Here is a 20,861-nt window from a genome sequence, read left to right as displayed (position 1 = left end):
TACTCCTCGGCCTGTGCCCACAGCTGCATCCCCATTGCCCTAACCCTGAGTAGGTGCTTGGCAAGTTTAATGAAACTCTGGCTAAAAGGCTCTGCAGTGCTGACCCTTGGTGGCCAGGGCCTTGAACCTTATGGGAACCTGGCCTTGGACCCTCAGAGCTTGTTTCCTGGAGACCCATTCGGGCTATGAGTACTTTTCCTTTGAAAGGCTGTCATGTGCAAGAGGTAAGCCCCTCTGCTCATGGTCTGAGGCAGGTCTCCAGGCCGAGTGTCCTGTGGCCGCCACCTCCCGGAAAAGCTGAGATGCTGGCACCAAAGCCCCAAACTCACCCCTTCCCTTCACCCCCTCCTTCAGTCTAGTGAGTTTAGACTCACCACTTAGCAGACACAAGGGACTTTATTCATTTCATGTTTAGCTAATAGACACAGGAGGCTTGAAGCAGTTTTTGAAAGTGAAATGGTCTTGCCCACCCTTCGTCCCATCATGCTATGCTAGTGGCTCTTTCTCCAGTAGAAGGCCACTGTGATTCCGTCCTGTCATACTTGCATCACCTGTGCCACCCCTGACCATGCAAGGCCCTGTGTGGCTATTCATGGTCTTCTCCTTTCCTGGAGTTGCTGTAAGATGAACCTTCTATGAGGCCAAGTCCCTTCCTGGTGACCTCAATTCAATCTGCTGTTAGTGTGGCACCTGGACAGGGAGAGTAAGCTAACTTTCTTGAATCACTGCTTGGGTTGGCTGATATCAGAACCCCTGGCAGGTCTTAGACTGAGGCTGTTATTTGGCCTGTCCGCCAGCAGAGGGCAGCATGGCACATGGTCAGGAGGAATTGGGTGGGATGGGAGTAGAAGTTTGGGTATAGGGTGTTGTAGACAGGACCCTTCAGACTCCTTAAATCTCGGACTCATCTGTCTCTTCAGTGGAGCCATCGCTCTCTGCATCCACTTTGCGGGCGTGATGGAGAGGTCTCCAGGAAAAGGCAGCCCGGTGAGGGGTCCGGGAAGGCAGGCAGCTGGCCTCTGGACTGGCACTGACCAGGTCTGGAATCTGGGCCAGCCTGAAGGAGGAAAGAAGCCCAGAGGGCAGCAAGGTGCCTCCTGTCCAGAGACCAGGACCTCATACAGTTGCATTTGGATGAAACCAGGGGCTGTATTCCCAAGGGATTCAAGGAGAGGCTACCTCAGGCCTCTGCTGGCCCCTAAGCCCTTCCCTGACTGATGGGGATGTTATGGATAAACACTGACCCCGATGGGACACTGCCATGTCCGACAGGTTTGCCCCCACAAGGAGGCAGCATCTTCCCATCTGACACTTACAGTCGGTCCAGCTCCTCATCCATGGCTGGGTCATGCATCAGGTCCGCTTTGTCAGGCAAAGCTCCTAGGAGATAATGGGGGGAGGGGGGTCACAAAACTTAATCTGCGGGTCCTTCAATCAGGCTCCTGTCAGACTGAATCCTGGCTGGCATGCCTCAGGGGCTGAATGTCTAGGGGTTGAATGCCTAGGAAGCAGGAGGTCATGGTTCAATTCCTGGTCAGAGCACATGCCAGGGTTGCGGGCTTGATCTCCAGTAGGGGATGTGCAAGAGGCAGTCGAGCAATGATTCTCATTGATGCTTCTATCTCCCTCTCCCTCTAAAAATTAATAAAATGTATTTAAAAAATAAAACTATATTTAAAGAAAAAGAACCCCTCAAGCTCTGCTGGATGGGGATCTGAAGGCTGTCTTTCCCTAGGAGGGCTAAGGGTGTGGGAGAGGATGGGGAGGGAGGGGGGGAGTGAGAGAGTGGGGAGGGGGGATGAAGAGTAGGAGAGAGTGGGGAGGGGGGATGAAGAGTAGGAGAGTGGGGAGTGGAGGGGAGGAGAGTGTTGTGAAGGCCAACCAGTGAGAATAAAATGGTGGACAGAAAAACTGGGCCAGTGCAGGCTCCCTCCCCTCTCCCTTTGTCTCTTTCAGATTAATCACATTTTTTTCCTAACTGGGAAAAAGGCCCCCCCTGACACACCTTTGCCCTGTTTATAAATGGGATTCAAGTCTCCTTGATAGGTAATCATCAGGAGCTCCTGAGTAGACAGCCTTATGTCTGTCAGGGCACCCCCTAAAATAGAACCAGGGGTTCTCTGGGGAGGGGCTGCCATGGAGAGGTGCTTCATGTTGGGGCAGGGCTGCGGGCAGGGAAGCCCTCCCTCCCCATGGGAGCGTAAGAGGCTGGAGGGCACAGTCTTGTGCCCATTTTGGCTCCCTGGGCCTCAGAGTCTGGCCCTGAGAAATCAAGGTGAAGATGGTGATGCCCCTCCTCATGGACCAGTTGGCCAGTGGAGGCCAGTTTCTGTGAGGCTTTGTATCCGGCTTACCGAGGGCTTGGCTGATTCCACGGTGCTTGGAGAGAGCCACAAGGAATCCGTAGAAGGTCAGTCTCTGAACATTGCTTAGGACCTCTTTGACAAGCGCTGGGGGTGGGCAGCTGGGAGAGGAAATACATGCCAGATTCAAAGACGGGGCAGTCTGCGTGTCATCTCTTCACACCTTCAGGCTTAGGAGGATGCCCAAAGCTGAGACAGGGACCTGAGTGTCCTGGGGACCCTAAGACCCTGGGGGAGCCTGGCAGATGTCCAGGAGCAGGGAGCAAGGCCTTGACTGTGAACATGAAGGGCTAGCAATGTTCACCAGTTGGTGCTTTTACTGGGGGAGGAGAAGAGGGGGAGACATGGCAAAAGGTAACAGCCTCTTTTAGAGAGAAACCAAGAGTGGCTGTGCTGTCTCCAGTGGACTTTGAACCACACAGGACAGCTTTACCCTCCCTTCCTGTACAGTGAATTTGTTATTTGTTATACAGCACGAGTTTTCCTTCTCTAAAACGTCAAGGCCAGTCTGTGTCCCAGGAAGGGGAAGGGACCAGGCTGGACGTCTGCGGTGGTCTTGCCCAAGTGAAAGCAATCCTCCTAAGAGAGCAACCTGGTCTGGGGGCAGATGGCACTGTTCTAGCTTATACTGTGACCACAGGACCCTAGGAGCCCTGGGCCAATGGAATAGCCTGCTGGAGGTCTGTCCCAGGGCCAGTGGCCTACCTTCCCTGGCGCCAGTGGGGGTGGGGTGTCCACGTGGACATTCCTACCTGTACTTGTGCCGGTCACACAGGCTCTCCAGGCGCTGGTAGAAGAGGGACGCCTCGACCCCCTCCAGTATGCTGACCTCGCCCAAGTTGGGGCGCTGGCGGTGCTGCCCACTGGACGATGTTGGCACAATCACTGTGTTGGGGTTCTTGCCTGACAGTAGGTCCTGGTAGATGGCAGCCACACTCTCCAGGAATTCTGGGTACCATGGATGGAGGAGGCACAGGTCAGGCAGGGAGGACATTCTTCGTCCCGTCACTGTGTCCCTTTCTGTTAGCCCAGCTCCACTCGAGTGTCAGTGCTCAGGGCATGGCGTGACCACCACACACATGCGAGGTGACACTAATGTGTGTTTCAGTTCAAATGTCCCCTCTTTTGGGCATCTGTCCCTGACCAGGTGAGGTTCCCCATCACATACTTGTATACCGTGTTCCTCGTAGCATTATCAATGCTGGGTTTTCTGAGTAATTGCTTGTGGACTCTGTCTCCTTGCTGGCAGGGGAGCTCCTCAAACTAAGGCTGGTACCATGCCTTGTCAACCCCTGTCCCAGCAGCTGGCTCTGGGCCTGGCATTTATTGAATGGCTATAAATGTTTTTGTAGAAAGGGAAGGTGTGCACGCTCCCACGGGTAAGCCCCACCTTCTGGGGCCTCTTGCCTCTGTGACTTGAGAATGCACGTTGGAATACCAGTGTGGGAGAGGAAGCCTGCAAGCTGTGAATTTATTCAACATTTGAAACTGATTTTGAATTTTAGTAATCAAGCCATAGTCAGAGAGCAGTGACTTATGGCCCATCTCCCCGCCAACGGGCACATGCGCTGTGCAGTAGTGATGCTGGGCCCACGCTGCTGTGAGCAGGCCGGCTAGAGGCGAGGGAAAAGGTTCTCACCAACATGGCTGCTCCTCCCCACTCTGGGGCCCAAGTGGTTTAGAGAAATAGGGAGTAAATGCCTGGAGCTGTGAAGTGCAGGTGGGGAGACCCCAGGCCCCAGACTCTGCTGACAGAAGGTGATGCCGCGTGAGGCCAGGGCTGGCTGGGCCCACCCATTGGCAGGAAGGCCATGCCCAGGCTTCAAAGACAGCCTTCTGTTTACTGGAAGAGCCCGTTTTAAATAAGTTTGTTTATGGGCATAGTCAGCAATTTCTAAACCCAACGTTCCATTTGATGTTCTGTATGAGCTGCTGTGCATTCGTATTTGTGGGTCTATTTTTATTCCACCTGATTCCAGAAGGGATTTAAGGGCACAGCTGGTGCTTCTGGGGAGCAGGTGGGACACAGGACCGGTGTGCACTTATTTACAGCTGGGTGGGAACCTGTGTGCCCACATAGGGGTCAGGGCCAAGGGGTGGAACTTCCATGGCTGTGGTTCAGCGAGTGCCTGAGAGCGCTGGGGGGAGTGAGCCTCTGTCCACGTGTGGGCTGCAGCACTTAGTAGCTCTGCAGCTTTGGCTACTGGCCTCTGTGACCTTGGCTCTTCAAGGTCCCATCTCTTAGGGCTGTTGTCAGGGCTAAAGTCCTTAGTGCTCTGCCCGGCACAGTAAGTTTTTAATAAGCTGTGAATTTATCAGGTATGGTCACTATGGTGTGTGTGGTTGTCACTGTCATTTTCAGCAGTGTCATTGCACTACTGACTGTGGTGTCTGTGTCTTGAGGATGCTGAGGAAGTGGGTTTTGCATAGTGATACCTGTGACTCCCCCGTGACGAGAACTAGACATTCTGTAGTGACCGGGGTGAAGCATACCACAAAGGAAGCGCAGCAGAGAAATGTGTGTGCCGGGCACGCAATGGAGTGATGGAGTGGGCAGCCAGGCAGGAGAGGGAGAGGAGGTCTGACGGGAGCCACAGGAGTCCCGGGAGACTCTCACCTGAGTAGTAAAACTGGATCTGGAAGGCCAAGAGGAAATCTGAAAAGGACATCAAGCAGTCCATGGCATCATCCATGAGCACAATCCTGAGGGGGAAAGAGAGGGAAATGTGAGAGAGAGAGAGAGAGAGAGAGAGAGAGAGAGAGAGAGAGAGAGAGAGAGAGAGAATGCCATTCCTGCGACTCTAGTCTCCCTTGGGGCAATAAGACATTGGGAGAGGGCTCCCCAAAACAAGCTCCTCCCAATCACCTCATGTCTTCATCAGTTGGGCTCTGCCACCAAACAGATAGTGAGCTGACCACACTATCAAGGGCAGGCACCCTGTTCAGTCTCTGGCACCAGCTAGTGGATGGAGGAGGAAGGGGGAGGGTGGGCAGCCAGGAGAGGGTGCAATTGTAATGCAGCCAAGGTTTCTTTTCGTATACTTGAGCAGTAAATCCTTTCATCCTGCAGCGAGGACCATTTAGTCAGAATAAATAAGGCTGATTGGAAAAGGCATAAAGAACAGCCAAGAGGTTTAAAGGGGTCTTGGCAAGTGGTGATGATATTTAATAAGCTCCCCAGGGCCAGAGAGCTCCCGAACCTCCATCCTGGGACACGGAGGGCAGACCAGGGAAGTGGGCTCACAGCTCTGCTCTTGAGAGGGTCAAAGAGCACAACCAGTCTCATGATGTGGTGGCCACTGCTCCTTTTCGCTGCCCACTCTCCCAGGTGGACCACTGGTGTTTTCTCAAGTTCCTCCCACTGCACACCCACCTTCCAGGGGGGAAAAGCCACATGACTACTAAAGGGCTCAGACCCAGGCCATATTCATACTCTGCTCAGGGCCCATCAGAGAGAGGGCAGGAAAGGAAGGGTATGAGCACTCGCTGGGCTCCTTCCATGTGCCAGGCAGGGTGCCATACTCATCTACTGCAACCTCCTTTCTGACTGGGCCCCTCTGGCTTTATCTTTACATTTAAAAAGTTTTATTTCAATCTCTTGTGTATTTTTATTTGTTTTAAAATATAATTTTATTGATTCCAGAGAGGAAGGGAGAGGGAGAGAGATAGGAACATTAATGAGAGAGAATCATTGATCAGCTGCCTCCTCCACACCCTCTCCTGGGGACTGAACTCGAAACCTGGGCATGTTCCCTGACCAGAAATCAAACCTCAACCTTCTGCTTCACAGGTTGATGTTAAATCACTGAGCCACACTGGCTGGGCTCTCAGGTATTTTTCTAAATCTCTCTGCACCTCCCACTGTCAGAGGGTCCCCAAACTGGCATCTGCATCAGCTGCAGAGAGAGCCAGCACTTCTGACCTCTGGGAAAGGGGCTTTAGAGAAAAGATGATGTGAGAGGTGCCCGTGGAGTCTTTCAAGGCAGGTGGTTCTGGTTTCAGGTCTCCCTGAAGAGTGAAAATGGTTCCTACACCTGGTCTGTAGTTGTAATAATGATAACAATAGGAACCGGTATCCCACTTACTTCATGGCAGGCTCTGTAGTAATTACATCTTGTCCCACAACAGTGAGGGAGGTGTTGTTATCATTTCCACTTTACAGGTGAACAGACTAAGTCTCAGGGCTGGTGAGTTTGCTCGACTCCACAGGCCACACACTTCCCATTGCTAGTAGGTCACACTGCCTCTTTAACATGGAGTATAAACACTAACCTTTACTGCTTAGTTTCTGTGCCTAATTTGTCTTCTTTCTTTTCACCTATATGTGAAGGCCAAACTGTTTTTCATGTATCTCTTTGGGAAGAAAAAAAAGGCCCCAACTACTAGAGTTGAACATTCAGATTCTAGCTGGGAAAAATTCAAGGCCAGAAGGTGGGAAGAAGCAATGCTGCTGATGGCCACAGGAGGGCACCCTGGTCCCTCCATCAGTGGCTACTGGGACAAGTCCTGAGCCATAGCCAAGTACCAGTAGTCACCCCATTTCTCATAACCTGCAGATAGCCCAGGCAAGCAAAAAGGAACAGAGAGGGCACAAAGCCCAGATTCCAACTGGATGAGGAGGGAGAGGCAAGAGAGGTGGAGAGAGGGCAGGTAGGGTGGACTGGGGCCAGCGGAAACTCCCTCTCTCACTACAGAGGAAGGGTGAGCTCTCCCAGAATGCTCAGAGAGGAAAAGCCACAAGCACCTCAAAGCTTTCTCCTCCCGGGCTCAGCAGAGAAGAAAAGTCCCAGAGGAGAGAGCCCGTGACCTTTCCTTCCTGCCCTACTCCCAGGACAGCTGAGAACCCGATGGCCTGAAGTTAATTACTAAGGAAGAGCGCCAGGCTGAGAACATCCCCAAGCAGGAAACCGCGAAGGGGAGCCAAAGCCTTTGAAGATGTTCCTTGGCTTCTCTTGTTTATCATCAACCTGGACCCAGTGCTCCTGTTTATAGCATTGATCTCCATTTACTACTTCCTACTTCGTCCGTTTGTTCATTTATTTATATTGTAATACAATTCAAATGCCATAAGGCTCACCCTTTAAAAGTATACATTGTGTTTTAGTATATTCACAAAGTTGTGCAACCATCGCCACGGCCTAACTTCGGAAGTGGTGGTTCTTGCTAACCAACATGCTCCTGGGATAAGCCCTGCCACACCAGGGATTCCAGGCGATTGCCGCAGATGGGACTAGAAGCTGCAAACAGGGCCCGCCCTTCCAGCTCAGAACTGGTGTGAAGCTTCTGTCATGGGCTGTTCTTGACTGGAACATTAGCACTTTCCTTTAAGATGGGCAGCTGGTGATGAACAAGGGCACAGCTGGCAAAGGGCAGGAGACCCACCAGGTAATGTTGGCAGTTTCTCTGAGAAGGGGTCTTGACCCTTGGTCCTCGGTGGGCTTACTGATAGCAGTCAGATGGGACCAGCAGGCTAACTGGGAAGGTGACAGCAGCAGGGTCTTTCTGAGGGACATGTGGCTGGGTCCCAGCAGCGTGTGTGAAAAGGAAGAGCGGTTTTTCTTTTCTTCTCTTTTTTATATTTTTACTAGAGGCCTGGTGCATGAAATTGGTGCATGGGTAAGATCCTTAGGCCTGACTGGCTATCAGGGCTGATCAGGGCCTTCTGAATGCCAGCTGGGGCTTCCCTCGGCCCCTGGCTAGGGCTGTCCTTCATTCCATACCTCCCCTGGTGGTCATCACACATCATAGCGAGTGATTGAACTCCCAGTCTCTCAGTCAAACTCCCTTGGGGACAATTTGCATATTAGGCTTTTATATAGATAGATTGATTTCAGAGAGGAAGAGAGAGGGAGGGAACCATTGACTGGCTGCCTTCTGCACTCTCCACACTGGGGACTGAGCTGTCAACCGGGCATGTGCCCTTGACTGCCTGGAATCAAACCATGGACCCTTTGGTTTGTCCACAGGTCAATGCTCTATCCATACAGCCAAACCTGCTGCAGCTGAAGGGGTTTTCTTGATTGTAAGCAGTGAGACTAGCTGCCAGAAAAGCCAACTGGATCTCAGCTTTTTTTTTTTTTTTTTTTTTTTTTTATATATATTTTATTGATTTTTCACAGAGAGGAAGAGAGAGAGATAGAGAGTTAGAAACATCGATGAGAGAGAATCATCGATCAGCTGCCTCTTGCACACCCTCCATCGGGGATGTGCCCGCAACCAAGGTACATGCCCTTGACCGGAATCGAACCCGGGACCCCTCAGTCCGCAGGCCGACGCTCTATCCACTGAGCCAAACCGGTCCCGGCCAACTGGATCTCAGCTTTTATTAACAGCAATACCATTCATTATCCTGCTCAGCCAGCAGCCAGGGAGTCCTGGAAACTCCCTGATTTGCCCACTCACATCAATCAATCAATCAATCAATCAGTCCTGTCAGTCCTCCCCCTGGCATTTCTCTAGCATCCATCTACCTTCTTCCACAGCCACCATCTGACGTCCACCACCACCTCTTTTTCCTGGAGAGCCAGCTGGATGACCTCCCTCCCTGTTTCCCACAACCATTCTTGCCTCCTTCTGATGGAGTACCCATTCTGGGGTGAGAAAGATCTTTTTTAAGATGCAAACTTGACTATTTTAAAACCCTTCATGGGCTTCCCATCGCCCTTAGAACAGAGTCCCCCTTCTTCTCCACACGTTCTACCCTCTGCCTCCCCTCTCCTTTCTCCTCTCCTGGAGGTCACTGGTAGTGACCCTCACTACCCTCCAGCGACACTGATCCTTCAGTTCTTCCCAATGTTTCCTCCTTCCTCAGGCCCTTCAGATCAGCCAGTGCCTCCACCTTTAATGCTCCTGCTCTCCAGGCCCCTCTTCTCACCTACCTGCCGCCTACCCATTCTTCAGGTTGCAACCTACACAGCACCTCTCTGGGGAACCTTCCTTATGCCCCACTGGGCAGCCTCCCTAGTTCTTTGCCACCTCCTCACTGTTCACCAGGTGACACCACTGTCTTTGTTGCTTGGCTCCAGGGTCCAGAATGGCACAGGGCGCATAGCAGTCACTCAGTAAACATTTGTTGAATGAAGGAAAGATTAAAAAAATGAGTAAGAGAGGCCATAGAACTCTTTCTTCTCCCCTGGCCAGGTGACACTGGACAATACATCCAGCTGTGGACAGTGCAGTCCATTTAGGAGGAATAAACTAGCATCTGCAGACCACGGTATCAGACAATGACTGCACTGAGACCCTGTGCTTGGGAGAGAAGGAGGAGGAGGAGTGAGGGCTGAGACCTGACCTGTGAAGGGCTTCCTCTGAGGGGCAGGCCCCAGGGACCTGGAGTTTGGCTCTAGAAGACTTTTTTTAAGCCTCTCAGTTCTGGGTTGTGGCTGCTTTGTGGAGGAGTGAGCTTCTTGTTGCTGGAGAAATTCAAGCAGAAGCCTGACAAGGTTGCACTCCTCACAAGTATTGCAGAGTTTCTGCAGCTCACAGTGTCGTCCCAACTGCAGACAGAACTGACAGCTGGTTCTGCTGGGGAAGATGCCGCTGTCTGGAGGACTGGCAGCAGAGAGGTCTGAGAGGCTGACAGAAACATCATATGCTGTGATGTCCATCTCCAAACCAGTGCTCTGACCCAGGAAGGTCCTGGGCACCTGGCCCTGGAATCTTGGCAGAACTGTGGGAAGAGCAGGAAGGAGGCTCTACAGGTCTGTCCTGGCCTTTGGGACATGGACCCTTATCCCACAGACAGTGAGCTCCTTCACCCTGAACTCGAACTTGTCCCCAGCCCTGAGGCCTCCCGAAGGAATCTCTTGGAGAGGAGATCATCCACATGTGCTGTTTTCCTGTTGATGGCAGTTGGCTCAGCACCCCTTCCTGCCAGAGGCCTTCAGCTAACGTGCCAGCTGCTGCTGACACCTGGAGGAGCCGGGCCGCCCTGCTTTGAAGTGGAGCCAACGGGGAGCTGTTGCCAACAGAAATCTGTGCAGATCTACGGGGTTGCAGAGGGATCCTTGCAGGCCATGCCTCCGGGCCAGAGAGAGGGGCTCTGGGGGAGAAGTGAAGGCACTGCAGTGCAGGCTGGCGCTGAGCACAGCGATGAAGGGTGGAGTCCAGTGCAGGCGACCAGAATAGAGAAAGAGCAGTTGGCAGGGTCCGAGCTAATCCTGGGGGCTGACTTCCAGCAGCTGGGATGGGCTGGCTGGGAGGCAAATGAGTGTCAAGGAAAGCAAACAGCTTCGGTCTGAACTTCCTGACCTGCTAATGTCCTATTCGCCCCTAAGGCCAGTGTTCCTGGTCTAGTGGCTCGAGCTGCACCCATTTTGCTGGGGTTCTGGGTTTGCAGCCCTGGGATTAGATCCCAGCTCCAGCGCTCACTGGCCAAATGACTTCTCTCTGAGCCTGGGTTTCCTCATGTGTAAAGAGGAGATAACCATGATTCCTGTTTCACAGGAATTCTGTGAAGCGTCAGTATGATGATGCACTGTACTCAGTATACAATGAGCATTCAAAACAGTGTATTCTAGCTGGCTTAAGGTGCTGGAAGCATTCAAGACAGCAAAGAAAAACACAGCACAGAGGAAGTAAGTGCTGCCAGCACCCAACCGGACGGACGGAGGCTCTCGGGCGGAAGCTATCTGGTTTCGAGTCCACAGTTGGGGGAAGCCAGGTCCAGAAAGAAAAGCCACCTTCCATGACTTAGCTGCTTTGTGGAGGTCACATGACTAGTGTCCTTCATGAGTGCAGCTGAAGTGTGTCGCACGTCTGTTTGGGCTCTGCAGTCTGCGTTTCAATGTCAGGCCCCTGGTGAGAATGAACTACACTCTGGCTCCCTTCTCCAGGTGGAGGGAGATGCTGCTGTCCAGGCTGCCCACTTCGGGACTGGGTTGGAGGCACCCACGTGCTGCACAAGCTGCCGCAAGTCCAGGCCCTCAAAGCAACATGGGATGTCCCGGTCACTGCTCTGCCCTGGCTCCACCCTGCACCTTCAGGGTACCCCCAATGCCACCTGCCTTGTGGTGCCTCAGAAGCTCAATGCACAGCATGGGCAATAAGAACAGCAATCCGATGGTCACTCTTCATCAGGCTCACTCTGTCAGCACTGTGAGGCAAGCTCAGTGAATATCTTTACTGATAGCCCAGAGAGGCTAAGAAGTCTGCCTAAAGTCACCAGCTAGAAGTGAAAGAGCTGTTATTCAGCACAGGTCCTCTGACTCTACTCAGCTCCTGGCCACTGCACCTGGAATAAACCCAGGGCTCTGTGCTCCCTAGTGGCCGTAACACCTTCCTGCAGCTGGCGTTGTCCTTCCTTGCGCTCTTGGTATTTGTAATCAGTGTCTAGCAACTGCCCCAGGGGGGCTGGAAGCTTAGGTCCCAGTGAGGACAGCTTGAAGGCCCAGCTCAGTCATTAAACCTCTTGTCTTGGTCTCTCCCAGGAAGCCTCGCAGCTAGAGGACTTGGTAAATCCAGGCGCACGTCGCTCCACCGCACTTCGCAGATGTTGCATTTTGTACAAATTGTAGGCAAGATCCTCCACTAGTAAAAGGATTACGACTTGCTTTACTGCAATGCGCACTTGATTGCAATGGTCTGGAACCAAACCCACAATATTTCTGAGGTATCCCTGTACCCAGATCCAAAGCATCGCTGCGGCTCCTCCAACTCCGGGCCCACTGGCTTCTCCTGTCCTCTGGGTCGTCACTGGTGAAAGCCCGGCTTCTTTCCAGGCGGCTTACTTTCCTGAGACGGCATTTTCCTCTTACTGCTCCCCACCTAAGCCACACCCATCCCTCTTGTTTTAAATGAAATATTTAAAACGTTGGAAAATGACAGAGAATAACAACAAGTATCTGTGTACCCACCTACTAGCCAACTTTATCAAACCTTAACGTTTTTCATCCGTGCTTCAATTTTTAAGCTTTGTAAAACACTACACATACTGTTCAAACCGCCTGTGTACCCTGCTCATTCCAGTCCTCTACCTTCTTCCTCAGAGATCACCTCTGGAACTTGGTCACTGAAACGCGGTGGCCAAGCACCCCTCCCTCTCCATGTGTTTATACTGCAGTAATCCACACGCCTGCCTGTATTCTTAAAATGTTAGGTAGGTGTTGTTGGGTTTTTTGCTTGTTTTCAAATTCTGTGTATCAGTTGGTAACATGATATTTTGAGATTTTTTTTTAAATGCATATATGTGTCTCTGCATTCAATCTGCTAGTAGCTGCTTTACAGAATCCCACTCTCTGAGGTACCGCACTTTGTCCTTTCCACTGCAGAGGGCATGCAGCCTATTCCATGGCAGCTATTGCCAACAGGGCAAGGTTCCTTGATAGTTCAGTGGTTAGTGTGTGGCACTTGCACTGCTGTGGCCAGGGTTCCGTTTGCTGCCAGGGAATTCCTGCTTCCTGACATTCTCCTCTCTTTGAATGCCAGCTCCACGAGGACAGGGACTTTGTTTTGTCCACTGCTCTATCCTCAGCACCTGAAGTGTGCCTGGCACATCACAGGCACTCTCAATGAACAATGACTGAGGAAAAGAATGCAATTTTGTGGTCAAGTTTATCAATTTTGTCCATTGGATTTGGGGTTTTTTTTGTATCTTTTTGAAGAATTCTTTAACTACCTGGTAACCATAAAAATATTTTCCTCTATTCTCTTTTAAAGAGCTTTAGAGTTTTGTATTTCACACTAGGTCTGCACCTACCTGGTGATGGGTCTTTGGTCGTTACGGTGTTACGACCACTGGGTTTTTATTATATAGATAGCCAAATAATGGAAACAACAATTAGCCAAGTAATTTACCCATTGATGGGTGAATGGATAATATATGTATGTGTGTACTATACCCACAATAGAATATTATTTATCCATGAAAAAGAATCGAATCTTGCCATTTGCATCAACATGGATGGACTTTGAGATTATTATGCTGAATGAAATAATTCAGACAAAGGAAAACATATACTATATGATCTCACTTTTATGTGGAATAAAAACACACAAAAGCAAGCTTATATAGAGGACAGATTGGTAGTTGTCAGAGGTGGGAGTTGAGTGAGTGTGAGAAAGGGGTCAAAAGGTATAAACTTTTAGTTTTAAAATATATAAATCATGAGGATGTGATGTACAGCATGGTGACTATAGTTAAAAATATTGTATTGCCTATTTGAAAGTTTCTAAGTGAGATCTTAAAAGTTCTCAACATGAGAAAAAAACAATTTTGTAACTATGTGCAGTGACAAATCTTAATTAGACCTACTATGGTGATCACTTTGTAATATATACAAATAGCCAATCAGGATACTGTATACCTGAAACTACAATAATATAATGTTACATGCCAATTAGACCTCAATAAAAAAGATAATAATAACAACAACAAAAAAGAAGTCTGGCTCTAATTGCATGATCTGAACCATCAGGAAAGCCCCCTTGTCCACGAGGGATGGAGACAGAGATGCTAGGTGACCATTTGAGAATAAAATTAATTAGCGCCTCCCGCTGCTGGAGTGTCTGAGGTGGAGAGGTTCTCTGGCTGGGCATGGCCATGGAGTCTGTTCCTTCTTTCCCTTCCCGTGTTTCCAGCTCACACCTGCAGCCCCAGGGCCTGGCCACGGTGCACACAGCACATAAGTCAGGCGCATGTGGGGACGCCATGGCCCCGAACAGGCTCTGGTGTACAGCTGCCTCTGGATTACATTCTTTCACACACACATCATCACAGCCTGGAGCCTCCTGCGGCCTGAGTGAAGTGAGCCCAGCAGTGAGATGGGGCAGGGCAAAGCCTCGTCTGGCAATGGTAACTGTCTCGAAGGCCTAACCCCGCATTTGCCATGCTGGTCACCAGGCTGGGCTTGTGGTGAAGTTGGGATCCTAGACAAGATGAGACTAGCTGACAGAACCAGTGCGCTTTCTGGGATATATACAATTTTTCTACACACACACCCGCTGGAGTGGCATTGGGGAAAGAATGGCCCTGGGGAGATAGGGCTGACACAGAAGCCTGATGCTCATACACAGGGAGAAAACAAACATCTCCCTCGTTCTGAATGCATCTCTAATTTTGCAGTCACTACCCTGAGCATTACCCTAGGCCCTTCTGTTGTTTACACTTGAATTCCCATAATTTCGTCACACTGCTATTGGAATGGACTGGCTACAGTGCTGCCTCCTCACACTGAAAGGTCCGGAGTTATTACCAAACAGTAGCCTTCCTGGCGGGAAGGGGATAATAGGGAAATATCACTCCAGAAGCCTTGGGTATCACTGATGGTAAGAATCTGTGTAGTTAGAAGATTCTGTTGCTTTTTTCTACTCTTGCAGTGATTACGTTATCAGATTGTTCGGAAGGATCTGGGAGATGGCTGGGCAATGCAAAGCTGTGGCTGCTGGGGCTGAAAATCCTTCAGAGGGCTTGCCCTCCTGAACTCACACCTACCTTTTGGAATGGGAAAGGAAGGCAGTGGCTGCTCTGGGGGACAGAAACCAAGGTGGCCTGTCACAAAGTGGGGGCAGGCAGGAACTGGTACCTACTAACTGGTACCCACTGGTCCTCTTCTAAACCAATGTCAAACTCCTTGAGCGATAGCAACTATAACTTACTCATCACTACATTACTCCCAGTGTGTAGAACAGCTCCCGGCACAAAACTGGCACTCAAGAAATATTTCAAGGAGTACTGACACACGCGACAACATGAAGAGCCCAAAAAATATGCTCAGTGAAAGATATCAGTCACTAAGGATCATATGAGCTGATGTTCATTATTCAGACATGTAGAAAGTGTAGCTGATTTTTATTATTAAGCCCAACCTTTAAGAATGCTGAGTTTCCCACCCCCCCAAATTTGGAACTGAATCTTCCTTAAAATGATCTGACTTCAGAGAAGGAACTATCATTGGAATTTTGAAGCTTACTCCTTTTGGCTGCTTTTACATTATCCTATATAATAAAAGGCTAATATGCAAATTGACCAAAAGGCAGACCGATTGGTCTCTATGATGTGCACTGACCACTAGGGGGCAGATGCTTAACCTGGGAGCTGCCCTCTGGTGGTCCAGTGAGCTCCCACAGGGGGAGTGCCATTCAGCCAGAAGCTGGGCTCATGGCTGGTGAGTGCAGAGGTGGCAGGAGCCTCTCCTGCCTCTGTGGCAATGCTAAGGACCCCTTGGGGGATGTCCGCCGGCCAGCTTAGAGGGCACAGGTCGTGCACTGGGTTTCTAGTAAGAAATAATCTCCTACACCCTTTTCAGCCAAGAAGAAAAAAATCTGAATCTCCTTCGGATCACAGAATAAATTAAAATTATAAAACCTGAACTGTATTACCAGTGACTAGTTGGCACCACAAAAGGTAAATATCCACTGAACAATGAGGGGGAAAACCTATACAATTTTGGGTGTGTGATCACTAAGCAGGTTTTGCACATGATCAGCAAAATCAGCCTGAGCTATGAACTGAGGAACAGCCTGAGTGGCCACTGTCTGTGGCTGGAAGCAGTGGTTTCCCATTTCCCTAGTCAGCAGGGCTCGCTTAGATGTGAGGGGGTTCATGGTGCAGTGCGGCCCATGCAGCGCTGGTTTCAGTGGGTCAGACCATCAAGAAGAAATTATATCCTGGCATAGGGAGTCAGGAGCAGGAGGAGGTTGAAAACAGTCTCCGGATTCAGGAGGATCTGGGTTTAAGTCATGCCTCTGTTATTTATAAGCTAACAGCAAGTTCAGGCAACATACTTAACCTCTTTGAGTTCAGTTTCCCTTTTTTGTTTGAAGATATATCAGTTTATTTTTCTATAAAATGGGAAGCAATACTTTTTATAAGGATTAAGTTTAAGAAGTAAATGAATTTAAATGAAATAATAAAGATAAATGCAATCATTATGATTTAGGGTAGCTGGCCATTTCAAAAAATTATTAAGACTTTATTTATTTATTTGTTAATCCTCACCTGAGAATATTTTTCCATTGATTTTTAGAGAGTGTGTGGGGGGTTTAGAAAGAGAGAAACATCGATGGGAGATACATCAATTGGTTGCTTCAGGATCGTGCTTGCAACTTAGATATGTGTCCTTGAGCAGAATCAAACCCCGGTCCCTTTAGTCTGCGGGCCCACACTCTATCCACTGAGCCAAACTGGCTAGGGCAAGTCTTGACCTTTTTAGAGCAGTTTTAGGTTCATAGAAAAATTAAAGAGAAGGTACAGAGATTTCCGATATAACCCCTTCTCCTATACATATATGGCCTGCCCCATTATTGACACCCTCAGTTGTAACAAATGTACCACCCCAGAATAGTACATTTGTTATAACTGAGCAATCTTCACTAATATGATACATCATCACCCAAAGTCCATAGTTTACATAATGGTTCATTCTTGGTATTATACATTGTACGGTATCATGACATGTATCTGTCATGTATGTTGTAATAGAGGCATACCTTGGAGATATTGTGGGTTCAGTTCCAGACCACTTCAATAAAGTGAATATTAGAATAAAGCATGTCACATGAATATTTTAGTTTCATAGTACATATAAAAGTTATGGTTACTAGTACACTATACTGTAGTCTATTAAGTGTGCAATAGCATTGTGTCTAAAAAAATCAAAGTACATATCTTAATTTAAAAGCATTTTATTGCTAAAAAATGATAACCATCACTTGGGTCTTCAGTGATGGAGGGTCTTGCCATGATCTTGATGTAGAACTTCTTTCAAAATTGGAGTCAATCCTCTCAAACCCTGCTGCTGCTTTATCAAGTAGGTTTATGTAATATCCTACATCCTTTGTTGTCATTTCAACAGTCTTCACAGCATCTTTAGTAGGAGTAGATTCCATTGCAAGAAACCACTCTCTTTGCTCATCCATAAGAAGCAACTCCTCATCGGTTCAAGTTTTATCATGGGACTGCAGCAATTCAGTCACACTTTCAGGCTCCACTTCTAATTCTAGTTTTCTTACTATTTCCACATCTGCAGTTACTTCCTCCACTGAAGTCTTGAACCCCTCAAAGTCACCCAGGAGGGTTGGAATCAACTTCTCCCAAACTCTTGTTAATGTTGATATTTTTATCTCTTCTTTTGAACCATGAATGTTCTTAATAGCAACTAGAATGGTGAATCCTTTCCAGGAGTTTCAATTTACTTTGCCCAGACCCACCAGAGGAATCACTGTCTATGATAGTCTTAAAAAATACTATTTGAAAGTCAACACTGCTCCTTGACTTGTGGACTGGAGAATAGATATTATGTTAGCAGGCATGAAAACAACCTTAATCTTGTACTTCATTTTTAAAAACTTTTTATTTATTGATTGATTTTAGAGAAAGAGAGAAACATTGATTTGTTGTCCCACTTACTTACGCATTCATTGATTGTTTTCTGTACGTGCCCTGACCCGGAATTGAATCCATAATCTTGGCATATCGGATGATGCTCTAACCAACTGAACTACCTGGCTAGAGCTAATCCTTTTTTTTTTTTAAATATATTTTATTGATTTTTTACAGAGAGGAAGGGAGAGGGATAAAGAGCTAGAAACATCGATGAGAGAGAAACATCGACCAGCTGCCTCTTACACACCTCCTACTAGGGATGTGCGCGCAACCAATGTACATGCCCTTGACCGGAATCGAACCCGGGATCTTTCAGTCCACAGACCAACGCTCTATCCACTGAGCCAAACCGGTTTTGGCTAGAGCTAATCTTGTACTTCTCCATCATAGATCTTGGGTGATCAGGTGCATTGTCGATGAGCAGTAATATTTGGAAAGGAATCTTTTTTTCTGAGTTGTAGGTCTCAAGAGAGGACTTAAAGTGTTCAATAAACCATGTTGTAAGTAGATGTGCAGGTTTTGTTGTTCCGTTTAGAGAGCACAGGAAAAGTAGATTTAGCATAATTCTTAAGGGCCCTAGGATTCTAAGAATGGTAAATGAGCATTGGCTTCAACTTAAAGTCACCAGCTACATCAGACCCTAACAAGAGAGTCAACCTGTCCTTTGAAGCTTTAAAGTCAGGTATCAACTTCTCTCTGGCTATGAAAGTTCTGAATGGTTTCTTCTTCCAATAGGAGGCTGTTCTGTCTACACTGAAAGTCTGTTGTTTGATGTAGCTTGTTCATTAATGTAGTTGTTCATTTAGTATCCTAGCTAACACTTCCGGGTAACTTGCTTCTTTCCTTGAACCTCGTGAGCCAACTTCTTCAAATTTTTCTTCGGCAGCTTCCTCACCCATCAGCTTTTATAAAATTGAAGAGTTAGGACCTTGCTCTGGATTAGGCTTTGGCTTAAGGAAATATTGTGATTGGTTTGATATTCTATCCAGACCACTAAAACTTTCTCCACATCAGCAATCAGGCTGTTTTGCCTTTTTTATCAATCGTGTATTCACTGGATTGGCACTTCTAATTTCTTTTAAAAATGTTTCCTTTGATTCACAACTTGGCTAACTTTTTGATGTAAGATGCCTACTTTTTGCTCTATCTTGGCCTTCTACATGCCTTCTTCACTAAGCTTAATAATTTCTATTCTAGCTCTTGATTTAAAGTGAGAGATATACATATCTTCCTTTTACTTGAATACTTAGAAGCCACCGCAGGGTTATTAACTGCCCAAATTTCAATATTATTGTGTCTCAGGGAATAGGGAGGCCCAAGAAGAGGGAGAGAGATGGAGGAATGGCCAGTTGGTGGAGTAGTCAGAACACACATTTGTAGATTAAGCTATCTTATATGGGCATAGTGTATGGTGCCCCAAAACAATAGTAACATCCAAGATCATTGATCACAGATCACCATAACAAATATAATGATAATGAAAATGTTTGAAATATTGTGAGAATTACCAAAATGTGACACAGAGATACAATGTGAACAAATGTTGGAAAAACGGTGCCAATAGATTTGCTCAAACCAGGTAACCATAAACCTTCAATCTGTAAACAAACACAATATTTGCAAACAGCAATAAAATGAGGTGTGTCTGTACAGAGTATTTTCTTTTTTTTTCTTTTTTAAATATATTTTATTGATTTTGTACAGAGAGGAAGGGAGAGAGATAGAGAGTTAGAAACATCGATGAGAGATAGACATCGATCAGCTGCCTCTTGCACACCCCCTACTGGGGATATGCCCGCAACCAAGGTACATGCCCTTGACCGGAATCGAACCCGGGACCCTTCAGTCCCCAAGCCGACGCTCTATCCATTGAGCCAAACCGGTCTTGGCTGTACAGAGTATTTTCCTAAAAATTTCATTATGATTCCTTTCAGAAAACAAGATTTTTATTTATTTATTTTATTATTATTTTTTGCTATACTTCCATTTGCTACCTTAGCTCAGGTTTTATGTTACAAGTTAACTGAATGCATAGTCCAACTACCTCATTAAAAAAAAAATGTGAATGACTGAAAACAAACACAGAAATTAGGAGGTTCTAACTATTCTGGAATAATCTTGAAAACCTTTTTTTAGCATAAATAATACAATTTATCCTTCCCTCTAGTGTGCTTTATCTATCTAGTCTTCAACCTCATCCCCTTTCCTTACAAACTGCTGCCAACTCTTACCTCTTTGTGTATGTGTGTGTGTGTGTGTGTGTGTGTGTTTGTCTCTTCATCTCACCACCCTCCAACTCTATCTGCAGACCCAAAGGCTCCCCACAGAAACCACAAAGGATCATTTGGCTTCCGCTTGGAAACACAGAAACTAAGTATTATGTTTTTAGGCAATTCCCAAATAAACCTCTCTCCAAATGCCAGTTTCTTTTCTAATGGTTTTATTCTTCCCTAATGGTTTGTTTGTTTGTTTGTATACATTCCAGGTTTCTCTAAGAAGCTCTGCCCCACAGAGGGCTGAGTTGGCTTCAAGAGCTCGGAAGACATACCTGGCTGCTTTCTGCGTAAGCTCCAGTGGGAAATCCGGGCACAGTAACTGCAGCAAACAGTGATATTCCTTCATGGTCAGCAAATCTGAAGTGGAAATGGAGAAAAATATATTAGGTCTCTGCATGTGAACTCGTTGCTTTCTTTTTGATCATTTCATGGGTTTCAGATCTAGTTTTAGTAGAGCTGCTTTTTTATTTTTTGTTAATCCTCATCTGAGGACGTTTTTCCCATTAGTTTTTAGAGAGAGTGGAGGGAGAGAGAAAGAGAAAAAAAGAGAGACAGAGAGAGAGAGAGAGAGAGGTGAGAAAGACACATTGATTAGTTGCTTCTAGCACACAATCTGATCAGGGCTGGGGATGAAACCTGCAACCTAGGTACATGACCTTGACCAGGAATCAAACACATGATCCCTCAGTGTGTGAGCCAATGCTCTAACCACTGAGCACACTGGCCATTAGAGCTGCTCTTTTTAAAAGTAAGAGTTAAGGGTGTGCTAGCCATTAACCTCCAGGGGTGAGATTTTAAGGTCCATATTTATAAAAAGTGTTTCCTGGGTGGGAGGCACCCAGCTATAATATTTTATTTTATTTATTTATTTATTAAATATATATTTTATTGATTTTACAC

At 47.6% G+C, this 20,861-nt stretch overlaps 1 protein-coding gene across 3 annotated transcripts in view; it reads right to left on the bottom strand.

Moving 5' to 3' along the window:
• Positions 1-20,861, bottom strand: part of CUNH11orf49 (chromosome unknown C11orf49 homolog) — a 126,042-nt gene that overhangs the window by 1,939 nt on the left and 103,242 nt on the right. For 2 of the 3 annotated variants that reach the window (XM_036427780.2, XM_036427782.2), the window contains 6 exons: positions 20,234-20,318; positions 4,981-5,066; positions 3,116-3,311; positions 2,355-2,464; positions 1,317-1,380; positions 378-1,057 (listed from right to left, as the gene is read on the bottom strand). In XM_036427780.2, the coding sequence (XP_036283673.1) occupies positions 892-1,057; positions 1,317-1,380; positions 2,355-2,464; positions 3,116-3,311; positions 4,981-5,066; positions 20,234-20,318 (707 nt within the window). In that variant the 3' untranslated portion in view covers positions 378-891. Of the gene's footprint in view, positions 1-377; positions 1,058-1,316; positions 1,381-2,354; positions 2,465-3,115; positions 3,312-4,980; positions 5,067-20,233; positions 20,319-20,861 lie in introns of those variants that run through there. The other variant, XM_036427781.2, reaches the window with a different exon arrangement.

This window comes from Pipistrellus kuhlii, unplaced genomic scaffold (assembly GCF_014108245.1).
Source record: "Pipistrellus kuhlii isolate mPipKuh1 unplaced genomic scaffold, mPipKuh1.p scaffold_m20_p_9, whole genome shotgun sequence".
Taxonomy (NCBI): domain Eukaryota; kingdom Metazoa; phylum Chordata; class Mammalia; order Chiroptera; family Vespertilionidae; genus Pipistrellus; species Pipistrellus kuhlii.
The sequence above is the reverse complement of the archived record's forward strand: the minus strand, read 5'-3'. Positions and strand labels throughout refer to the sequence as shown.